This window comes from Scomber japonicus, chromosome 15 (assembly GCF_027409825.1).
Source record: "Scomber japonicus isolate fScoJap1 chromosome 15, fScoJap1.pri, whole genome shotgun sequence".
Lineage (NCBI taxonomy): Eukaryota > Metazoa > Chordata > Actinopteri > Scombriformes > Scombridae > Scomber > Scomber japonicus.
Genome location: NC_070592.1, coordinates 18,310,835 through 18,323,264, shown reverse-complemented (window position 1 = coordinate 18,323,264; position 12,430 = coordinate 18,310,835). Strand labels below are relative to the sequence as shown.

The following is a 12,430-nucleotide window of genomic DNA, read 5'->3' as shown; positions in this document are numbered from 1 at the left end:
GGTAAGTATGGGGTTTTCTGCAATTTGGGTGAAACAACCCTTAAATAAACTGTTTACTATGTACTTGGGTAGTTTTCAGAGAACAGGACCCTGACATTGCTTCCATTTTCAGCTGACACAGAATAGAAGACTTTGAGCAATGTGAGTGCAGGTAATGCCACATTGAAGCTCACTGATAATGGGATGGATGTTTAATCAATACTTTATCAGCCTCCAAGCTACTGCAATACGTCTTGGTCGGAGGCAGAGACCTTCCTTGAGACAATTAAAAGTGGTTATCGCTATAAGCTACAGTCTTCAGATAACTTAAATGGCAGGGGGGTGAGATAGCTTTTTTCACCACTAAGTTAACTCTGCTGTTCTCTCTGGGTGACTGATCCCTTTACACTGGGGTATTTGGAGGGTTATGCACGTTAACTCTCTCACACACACACACACACACACACACACACACACACACACACACACACACACACACACACACACACACACACACACACACACACACACACACACCTTTCGTATCTGGAAGTATATTAGCCGGAGAGAGGTCAATGGATCGACATTTGAGACAGACCCTTTTATCGGCACTTAAAGAGAACAGCAATCTGTAATGACTCCCTTGATAGCAATAGTGAGAAGTGCACAAGAGGGAGGACAAGGGGCGAAGCAGTGGTCAAGCAAACGTTTCAGTGTGTGTGTGTTTATCTGTGTGTGTCACAGATATGCAGAAAATGGAATATGAGAGAGAGCAATGGTGGGAGGTTTCGGACACTGAATGTAATCATCAAAAAAAGAGAATATGAATTAACAAAGTTTGATGACTAATTCAACCACTTCACTAGAGTTAAGTGGAATTGCATCTCATTTCAATTTAAGCTGTGGACTGCCTGTGTATATACCCAACGTTGGGTAAGAATTTGCCTCAGATCATCATTTACTCAACAGTAATGTGAGTCAGGCTCACTGTGATTCACATATCGAATGTTTCAACTGGGGGGAATCTGCTCTATATTATACTTTCTGCTAGTCTCATACTATAAAACAAGACAAATCTTTGTAAAGGAAAATCAATGTATTAAAGAATTTGGATGTTGGTGTACACATTGGTCCTTCTTCAAAATCTTCTACTGATGATGGCATAACAGGAAAAATGGTGCCGGTCTGCCCTGCACTGAAAATGTGTTATCAGACACATTGTTTTGCTGGTCAAGGCCTCAAAGAGTCAAAAGCTGATTAGGTGTCAAGACACGGTGGCGACACACAACACACATAATGCAGGTGACTACACCATCAACACTAGCGCCACAGATAAGTTTCTGTTGTTCATGAGCAAACAGTCATAAGTTTGAGATACAAAAAAACAAACCGCACCGGAATCCCCCCACCCTTATCCCACACAAATACATGAAATAAAGGCTTATCCCACTCCCAGGAGGTTAGTGTATGTTAGTCCATGAATGTGTACGCACACACATGCATGCTTGCGGTATGGTGTAATCCTCATGTGGTTCCACCTTCATGCCAGGGATCCATTTGTCTTCATTATCATCATACGGCTGGAGGAAGCAGATCTGTTAGGGCTCTTGGCAACGGTAATGCCTCTCTGTCTGGGTATAAAAAACAACTTGACTACCAGGACGTTTGTCATGTCACAGCAACACAGGACCAGCAACATTAGAGAAATAGTGCCTCATACCTCAATAAAACTCCATTTCAAGTATTTCCAGAAAGAAGGATCAAAATTTGACTGATGGCCGTGCTTACAGAGCTGTTAAGTGAGTATGTTTATTGAGAGCTTTTTTGTCAGCATTTTATTTAATGTAGAATTTATGTGACAAAATGCTAAAGCTCTGAGTAAATCACATCTTCGAACCTGCTGCTGAGCTTTTGTCTGGGTGGTAAATATGCCATTTCAATCCAGTTTGTGAGCAAAGTGAACATGGAGAAAAAAAAAGCTTTTATACTCAGTTCTTTTTAGCACATCAGAAGGCAAAACTGCAAGCACGACATAACCCCTGGAAGCATGAACAACTCAACACTAACAAACTTGGACAGAAAACGGATTTTCTAGGCCCAATTATAGCAGAAAATCTTTCAAGAAACTCCTGGCTTAGCCCTGCAGGAAAACGATGGAGCCGGCATAATCACAAGGCCAGTGTGTCACAAGCGTTTAAATGTTCACCAATCTGATCAAAGTCTGAGATATTAGTTCCTACCCTGTGTTCGTTCCCACATATCTTTACCTCAAAACAACACCCTAACACCTCGTCAGCCTGAGGACCACCATGTCCGCACCCACGCAAGGCTGCTGTGTTTTTACTAGTAACAAACCTCAATTATAAAAAAAACCCAGGAACAGGACTGTTATTTCAATAATCACCACTTCAAAACAGGAATCGGATCTTAAAAAAAGGATCCAGATTATCACTAATTGCCTTCCAGCTGGCCACAGACCACATCACAGGTAGGACACACACACAACAGCAGACATGTTCGCTTAGTTTCCCCTCTCTGTGTGATGCCCATTACATTTTTGACCACCATCAGAGCAATTCATTACCCTCACTATGCTCCGCACAGTGAAAGTCAATTGGTATGGAGATGGCTATGGTAGAAAAGGTGCAGTAAATCACATTAGAGAATTCCAAGCTGAAGGGAGTGCTTCCACAAATTAGACAGGACCCCTTCTGTTTAATAAAAAAAAAAAAAAAGTGTGAAATAAACGGTCGAAATGATGGAGGATGCAGCTAGAAATCATCCAGGTGGGTACATTAGAAAAACAGAACTCAATACGTAATATAAAATGCAATAACTCAAGAGCAGCAGTAACATCAAGAATGAAGTTGACATTCAGACTCACTGTCAAAACGGTAAATACATAAACAAAGAATCAATGACAGGTGAACATACAAGCACAAAAAGAGAAGGGACTATGTTTGTGTCCATCTAGTGTGTGTGTATGTGTGTATGAGTGTGTGTGTGTGTGTGTGTATGTAGAGTAAGGCCCGGAGTCTCCCAGGCCTATAATTACACCATGGTGGGAGTGAAGCTGATAACAGAGGCCTGGGGATATCAACATCATAGCAAGAAGAGGGAGGAGAGGAGGAGAGAGCGTGAAGAGATGAGAGGAGAAAAGAGGAGAGGAGAGGAGAGGAGAGGAGAGGAGAACATAATAAAAGAAGGGGGGATAATGGACAAAATGATACCTTATCAACACCAGCTATTCTTACTGACACTGCTTTTTCATTTCCTCTTTGATAGTTATCTAATGACCCTTGCAATACATGAGCTGGCATACACACACACATAAAAAAGCTTGTTAAGAAGAAAATCCACACAGCATCGCCCACACAGTCAGCATGTTAACATTAACTCTAATAATTCAATTATAACCCATGTAAGGCAATACACATTCTCAGAACTGTCACATAAACACCTTAACTGAGTTATCTTACTCACATTAAGGTGGTAATTGGAGCACCACGGCTAGGTTAAACATTAGCCTTTCAAATGACTCGTGGCATAAACAATATAAATGCCAGACTGGTGTCTTTTAGGTGTTTTCATTCAGAGCATATCACAAAACCTTTATACAAGTAATATAACATTAGTCAATAAATCGATTAGTCAGTCAACAGAAAATGTATCTTCTAATAATCAATTAACTGAGTGTTTTTTAAAGGAAAAAAGGCAAACATTCACTGGTTCCAATATGTTAAATGTGAATACTTTCATTTGTTTTCTTAGTCTTCTGTTAAAACAAACTGAGTATCTTTGGGTTTTGGACTATTGGTTGGACAAAACAAAACATTTAAAGACGGGCCTCAGGAAATCATTATCATCATTCTTAAAATCATACACGTTATCATGTAAAATCACAGTAAACTACTGTGGGAAACAAGCTAAGCCTAGTATTAAACATGTTTTGTGCATAGTTGCAGTAATTGAAATGCCTGTGTGATCACGTGACCGAATAAATACTGAATGAAAAGCACTCACAGAAAACTAATGTACCTGTCAGCCTTGGCTGAGTGACCTTCCCCCTGATGACATCACAGCAACAACAACAAAACATTACGTATGGTGCTAACAGTCCTTAGAAATGTTGTTTCTTTCACCATTGCAGAGCTCTGTTGCCATGGGGACATGCCTCACACTGTGAAAAGGGAAAGTTAGGAAAAATTGTCCTTGAGGCCCAGTATTCAACAGTGGACAGCATACACCACATTCTTCTATGCTATAGACTGGAGAGCTGCCAGTCTTTCTCAGCGGGCATGAGTGCACCATAAGTTTGCTGCAGTATAAATATTATTAAGATAATGCAGAGGGCAGCAGATTTAGTGTATGCTTTAGCACAGTATAATAGCAGGGTTTACTATCAATCTTACAGTAATAGCTGTTTGCATCACAGCGTAACCATACCTGCATTTGCCCTTTATTAGTAGTTTAAGTTCTAAAATTTTGTTTTTGGTGCACTTATGAGTGATTAAAATGGAGAAACTGGCAGCCTACAAAGAAAGCACATCCACTGACAGATGTCTCTTTCTGATAACTAACCCATATCCATTCAGGACAGGATGACCTTTTATCTTTTAAAGGAGCCAGTGCAATGAGAGAGGAGGAAGCAGGCTTTCAGCGTTAACAGGGGGAAGGACAGTGTCAGGGAACCTTTCCATCGCAGCATTGTCCAGATGCTGTTAACCCACTAGAGAGGTGGCTCTCTCCCCCACTGCCTCTCAGTGGAAACAACAGACCATTTAAATCTCTGTCCCTCAGCCTCCTGCACAACAAGGGGATATTAGCATTTACAAGACTGGTGGTCATTCAGCTATTCAAGAGATGCAACCCACTTCCAATCCTATGTGTCATGATGGAAACAAAGCAGGGAAAAAACAAACCTGCTCATATTATAATCAGAAGCTTTGTAAAAAAATGAATGATTTTGTTCCTGAAATGGATATTGAGCAGCCTCTTATGACACAATAGGGGAAGAGGATTTAAGTTTGCAGGCTATTTTGTTGCACCATAACAGCAGAATGATTAATTAACTAATTGACCTGATGCTTTTAAAACTGGGACTATACTGATTCCAGCGCAAGTGAAGAGTTGTTGAAAGAGTGCTGTGGCCTCAAGTGGGTCCTTCATCTTCTTCTGTTTATTGAAAAACAAAACACGTGCCTCAGAGTGGCCAAATTAAAGGAGTGGGGGTCACGGTGCTGTTCAGGACTGGTTGATGGGAGCACACTTAACTTTTGGTAAACTTAAGAAACAACCTCAAAGTAGAGTCAAGAGACTTCCAGGAAAGTTTCTGGTCATCTCTCTGGTAAAATAAGAAATGACTGACAATTATTTCTTTGTTTTTTTTTTTAAGATGGCTGAATCATTGGTTTAATAAATCTCCATCTAGTACAGTGGCCTATTATGTAATCCTGTAGCCTACCAAATCCTGCCCAACAACAGCCAAAATCTAATCAAATCTAAATCTAATCAAAGTGTGTGTGTGGTCTGCTGTTGCTCTCTTCGGATGTTGACAGTTATGATGACCTCTGCGCAATTGCACTTTGCTGTGTGCAACTTGCAGCCTCTTGCAGCAACTCCACTTTCTTTTTCTTTTTTCTCTCTATTACTGGTGCGACAGTGACAGCAATAACAATGTCACAACTCGCAGGAAACTATTCAAACGCGTGACGGAGTTAAGACGCAGTAAGAGGAGGAAAACATGCAAACATGTAAACACGAGAATCAAAGTTAGCCTCGTGTGTCCGACTCCGACACACAGCTGTTGTTGTGAAAGCCACAAGTACGTTTTAAAGTACAATAGGTTAATAGGAGAGCAATATAACTCCTTGTTTTGGGTTTATTGAGTACTCACCTGCGATACTAGTGGAATAAGAGTCTGCTCCACCGAGCGAGTTTTGATTTCCAGACCGGAATCAAAGTTACTGTTGCTGCACGGAGATGAAGCCATTCCCGCCGAGCAGCCCCTGCCTGCTTGACACAATGCACGGTAGTACTGACTTCACCAAGAGCCTCTTCTTTTGGCTCTTTTGCAGCTGTAAACTGGTGTAACGGACTTGCTGTTACACGCCGGGGTTTCTCACTAGGTTACAGAGTCGTTTTGTCGAGTGGCTCTCTACACACGCACGCTGTTTTTAATCCACTCTGGCTCGGTGGTTGTGCCGCTGCGCCCGCTAATGTCCATGTAGTTTACTCAGCAACGGCAGGGAGCGGACTGCAGCACACCACTGTGGGCAACCACACATACACACACACACACACACACACACACACAAACACACACACTAGAGCACGCACCAGAGTACGCACACACATTATCAGGTTTTCACTGCTGGCTGCATTGCTTTCCAAAGTGCAATTCATCTTTTTTTCTTTTCTATTTTTTCCTCACACTGACATGCTGGATGATTAGTTCGATTTTAATCTGCCTGTTCACTCACTCAGCTACACGAGTTATGTAATTCAAGTCAAAACTGTGTGCCAAATCAAACAAAATGTGAATAAAGGTATCTGGAATGTATAACATCAGTGTCCTACAGTGCGTCTATTAGTTGAACCACACAATGCTAAAAGAAGATTTTGTGTTAGCCTATATGCGTTTTAAATTTTTAAAAAATTCAACATCAGTTCATGCAAAATTCAATGGATTTTATATGGAAGTTTTAGATTTAAGAATGAATAATCCATCCATCATACAGATTTCAGAGGTCTTTGCATTCAGTGTTCTCCAGAGAAAGGTGTCATTGCACAGCTCTGATTTGATCCTTGAGACATAAAAATTTCACATTATCCCCCGGAGTCTGAAAATCTCTTATCATCTTCCCCAAATACACACCACATATGCCAATCAAATCTGGCTTCACTGGGCCACATGGGACAGATGCACTGACTGGAATACAGCGCTGTAAAAGTCTTTGTGTGTCTGGAAAAAGTGTTCATTCTCATCATCCTACTATCTGCGTAGCCCTAGGTTTCCCAGGGGCCTAAATATGTGGATTCAATGATTTGTAATGCTCAGGTTTTGGTTGAAATCACTAAAATAGCTAATCAACTTTTTTTAAAAACACAATGGTACAGCTATTATTGAAAACAAACTGGCACACAGATCTGGAATATAATCCTCTGCAGACAGATTTCAAACAAATGCTGAAAGTCTGGTTTTAAAAGCTTAGTGTGAGCCAATCAATAAAACCCATTATTTCAATCAGAGGTGTGTTTGTTTGTGAGATTTTTTTGTTTTCACAACATTTGATCAATTTTTTCATATATACAGGTAGAAGGGTTGGGGAGCATTAAGCACACAGGAGTATAATTCCCCCAGTTCTCATTTAGTGTCCAACACACTCCAACATATTTCCTACAAGGATCTCAAGATAGCAAAAAAAAAAAAAGTAACAGTTAAAAAGAGACTCATAAACGCCAAAAGGGATGCACCAAAACATCTGCAGTTTTCGCAGTGGAGGCCCGTGTAAGAATTATCAGTCTATGCTACTTTATCTGGATAGAATAAATTAGGTGTGGGGATGACGACAACTTCTACTTATAAGTTACAGTAAAATGCTTTGTGAATTTTGTATGCAATAGACAAATCAGGCTTTATTTCCTTTTCTTATTTTGTGACCCATGTGACTTGTATCTATAGTAGGACTTCATTGTTGTCTGGATTTGTGCCTGACCAAACTATTGCCGAAATCTCTGTATCCTCAAGTGGCTCCAGTAGCTATTTCTAACTTTACGAGCGCAGCCACTGGGTGACAAGTAGTGGTGAGTAACACTTCATATTACAAACGCACCAGATGGCTGAGAGCAGATATGGCTTATAAGCATTGTGGCACAGTTAGTGAGGTCCTTTTGCTGCCTGCTTTATCATCAACTATGGTGGATATAGCACTCTGTGTCAGCACTGGAGACAATGGGAGTGTGTATGTGTGTGTGTGTGTATGTGTGTGTGTGTGTGTGTGTGTGTGTTACTTAAAGCTCTCTGCCGCTCACAGGCCCAGCCAGTATTTATTTAAAACCCCAGAGCTATGCTTTACTTTAACCCTCCCTGTTTACATAGGTTTCACCACAGACACACACACACACACACACACACACACACACATACACACACACACACTGCATCATTATGAAGGCATGCAGGCAGTTTGGCTGCTATGGCCCGAAAGGCTTGCGTTCCACTTTGATGAATGGCTCTACTACTAACTAGATAATATCTGTATGTTTTTTTGTTAATCTGCTCTGAGGCTCTCTTCCAAGCAATAAGATGATAACAAGCTCCACTCAGGCTACTTGTATTGTGCTGTATCAACTTGTGTTGGCCCAAATGATTCTGTTCAGAGTAGATAAGTTCAAGAGGCAGAATAAGATAAGAAATATGATACATCCCGTAAATGTTGCAGTGGAAATAGTTTAGTTATCATCCAGACAAATAGCTTTGAATCCATACAAGCAGACACAACACACAGTGTGCACATTCTCAATGAGTTTGTCAGTGCCTTACTCCTTGCTGTGAAAAACGGGCTTGTTTTTCTAAACAGTATCTCATTTGTTCTGGAATATTCAATATTTGCTCCTGTGCCTCTAATCTCTTTTAGACACATTGCATTTTGACAATTTGCCTGAAAAACCCATACAAGCAGGAAGCCCTCTTTGTGAATTCTCATCGGCACAGTCAAAGAGTATTGCTCATTAAATAAAAGATGCTTATATGGTATGATTGTGTTGCTACTAACAGCTGCTACTGTGTCTCCTTGTGCTTTAGAAGCGATGACTTTTCCTCCCTCTCTGGATCATTCCTTCTGGCTGTGCAGTTCCTGGGACAGGAACTGCTGAGCCTAAAGAGGTAGTGATTTTTCACACTGCAAGATGTAAAATGAGTGCACTCAGTCATATTCCCTTGTTGTATAAGTGGATTGAAATTTGGGATTCAGAGGAAGATTTGTGGTTGAATGTTTTCCCACATTCTGCCCCAAGGAAGCAATTTATGCTGATATAAAACATACTTTGCATATAGGTACACATTGCGCTTACATGATTATGGGCCTGCTTATAAATATATATTTATATATTTTATAGTTGGTAGTTTAGTTCCCATATGTTTTGTTTTGTGTATGCTATATTTTTTACACCGCAGGTAGCACATATATGCCTCCAGGGCAAGCATATCCCTTAGCGAGCCTGCTGGTTAAGATAGACTTGTTCAAAAAAACCTGTCACCCAAAATACTTGCACTTCAGGCTAGCATGTCCATGATGGAGACCTGCAGCTGAACTCCCCCTCATAGCATCACACAATAACTGGAGAGGCCTCTGTGAAGGGGAGGAGGTCAAATTGAGGTGACGTGTCCTGGTTGGATGTTTAGTCGGCTGTTTTTACAGACCGACCCTGAATGCTTCAGGAGTTGTTTATAATGTCTGATGAGTTCAATCCTGACAGGCTACAAGGCGTTTGTGTTGACCTGGACTATGATCAAAAAAGAAATCCCTCTGCTTTAAGTACAAATAATACATACCACAGAAAAAGAAACTGGATAGATATCAGACATTTTAACATGCTCAAACAGACAAAAACCAAAGCAGCACTGCTAATAGGGAGCAGGTCATCTGTCTGTCATTTGCCACTCTCCTCCTGCCAACTAGGCACCCACAGGGACATGGCTAATTTAATTGGATGTAAACAAAAAACAGGCAGCGGCAAAGTGTCATGCAGGCACCCAGCGCAATAATCGTGACTTTTCAGCGTCTCAATTTCTGTTGTTACATAATCACGGACACCTTACACAAACTCATTATCATTCTGTTTCCATCCAGCACTTCTCTGGGTGAAGGCTGCCTCATTTGTCAGACGTTGCTCTGCAGTTTGAAATAGCAGCATATGCAAGAGATGGAACACATTAATGGACATAGTATGCATGTGCTGTATTTTTGCATTCAAATTGAATACACAGTCACTTCCCAACATGGAAATATGTAAATGCACAGCAGAGACATTTAATAACATATAAAAAAACACTGCTGCTGTACTAGACTGTGAATTGTTGCAAAATACAGTTGTTACCTTAGATTCTACAAGTGTAATGACATAATTACAGTCATTACATTCAAATGTTGTAGCCTGTCTCAACCACAGTGATGAAATATGCTTTGGTGCAGATGAATGCACAAAAAAGACAATGTAAACTCCCAAAGAAAAACTGAAGGTGTCTCCATCATTCGATCTTAAATATCTCCATAAGTATGAACTTCATTATTATGATTTGTTAAATTACTATTCACTCTCCCAAGAAGCCTTCAGACCTCATCAAGTGCATTGAGTTATTGAGTTCCTGGTGGCAACATATGGCAGAATGAAACAAATGAATATAATATTGAAGGACATTATCTATACTGTAAAACATTTAATTTTCTGCTTTCATAAATTCTTCATGAATAAGGACGTGAGATGAATTATAGTAGTATGGTGACAGGAGATTTCTGTAACTGCTCACCACTACTGTGAAAACTAAATTATACAACAATGGAAATTAATCTGAATTACAGCATACATTACTAAATTGAGCTTCACGCTATGCACGTAAATGAACAAAAGCATGCCAGATAATCCATTTTGCATAACATTTGTGACAAAAATTGATCCAGAAAAGGAAAACCCTCACATATGCCTGTCCATATGCTATCTGTTCACAGTGGGTAGGTTAAGAATTTTACATCCCTGTAATATAAATAAATACTGATAATACACAGCTTTATCATGAAGGCAACGTTTCTGATGCAGAGTGTGTCCGTGGTCTAAATCACAGTGCTTTCCCTGGATGACTCTATTATCGCTGGCTATGGGAAACAGTTTTACTTGGTGCTACTGAAGAATGTGAATACAGTAGCAAGTCTTTTTTGGTGCAAAAGCATCTCTTGCAAAGGGAGCTGCTTATACTATATTAATTGTCCAGGGATGGGAAAATAGGGCAGGAGCTTCCCTAAACTTCCCTTCAACTTCCTCTCTCCTGCAATGACCTATCAAATTTTATCAAACAAATCCTGCATTATGTAATCAGGTAACACAGATTTCACCACAAGAGGACGACAAAAGCATAGTCAAAGCAATACATGGACAAAAAAAGAGATGTTTTTACAGACGCAGCTGTTTGGCCACATCCCAGCTATTACCTAGCTGCCATTCCTGAGATGAGAGCCATAGATGCATGGGTATCCTCCGCAGAGAGGTCGTCTCACCTTGCCAAGTCTGTCTAAAATCTGTCTCACTGAGACTGAGTGAGGAGGGACAACAATGTAGTGAGATGAGCAAAATCTATTTTTTGCCCAAGTGTTGGTGACAGTGTGTCTGTTTTGTCTTTGACACACACATATACCCCAAGTTAGCTCAGTCAGGGTTGAGCCAAAACACAAAACAAAACAAAAAAAGCCCCAGCCATCCCTCCTTCTCCTTTTCCTTCCCCTTTCCATCTTTTCTCACTTCCTCATATTATTTGACTCTATCCCTGTTTGTCTTTGCTACATTGTCATTTATCATATCATCTCAAGGGTTCACAGATGCCATCACATTCTTTCCCCTGATCATGTCAAGTGGGTGCCTGGAAAATCCTTGTGACAAAAGTGTCGCCTCAACCTTTTTAATCTAAAAGCCCTTGAGGCTTTTTTTTAACAAGCAAGGCTGCCTGGCTGGCAGCTAGCTCAGCTGCGGCCAGTCAGCCTCAGTCAATACCAATAAGTAACATTTATACAGTCCGACATGGCAGTGTATGTGTGTACTGGGGCATCTTGATTGTTAATTGAGCAAATTCAAATCATTGTTATATGTTGTTAGTCATTAGCTTTTAAATAATGGCTGTACATTTTATCCAGTTGTCTCTGCTTTGATCAGACCAAAGCAAAACCGTTTGTGAAAGCGTACAATTGGAAATATTTCACACTACTAAAAGTGCTTAAACTGTATTGAAAGATCATTCAAAAACACATCCTGGTGGTAGCTACCTCAAGCACTGCTGTTATCATAGTTTTTACAAAACAATATTGTCATTTGGTGGCAGCATCACAGTTCAACTGTCTTCAGTGACATTTAGTGATGCCTTTTAAAAAAACAAGAAAAAATGTTTTTCCATATGTAAATAAAGAAACATCAGTAACAAAATGCAATGTGTCATCAAATATTAATTTCATGTGTAGATTCTTAATCTCAATATAAAAATCTCAGTGGTATTTGCTTCTCTGATCAGAGAGCTAAAGTATTCCACAGCAGTGGAGCACTTTAAAAATAAAAAGTGGAGACTGAGTTTCAGCTACAAATCAGTGTTAAAACATCCATCTTGCTGAAATGTCCCCAAACAGCTCCAAATCCCCACAAGCTCTGACCTCTGACTCTTTGCAGAAGCTAAAGAAAAAAATCTTTATGC

General features: G+C 40.2%; 1 protein-coding gene across 3 annotated transcripts in view; it reads right to left on the bottom strand.

Moving 5' to 3' along the window:
• ctnnal1 (catenin (cadherin-associated protein), alpha-like 1) overlaps positions 1 to 6,208 on the bottom strand; it is a 50,384-nt gene extending 44,176 nt beyond the window's left edge. For all 3 annotated transcript variants that reach the window (XM_053333853.1, XM_053333854.1, XM_053333855.1), the window contains exon 1: positions 5,876 to 6,208. In XM_053333853.1, coding sequence (XP_053189828.1) covers positions 5,876 to 5,971 — 96 coding nt within the window. In that variant the 5' untranslated portion in view covers positions 5,972 to 6,208. The remainder of the gene's footprint in view (positions 1 to 5,875) is intronic.
• Positions 6,209 to 12,430: the final 6,222 nt, after the last annotated feature.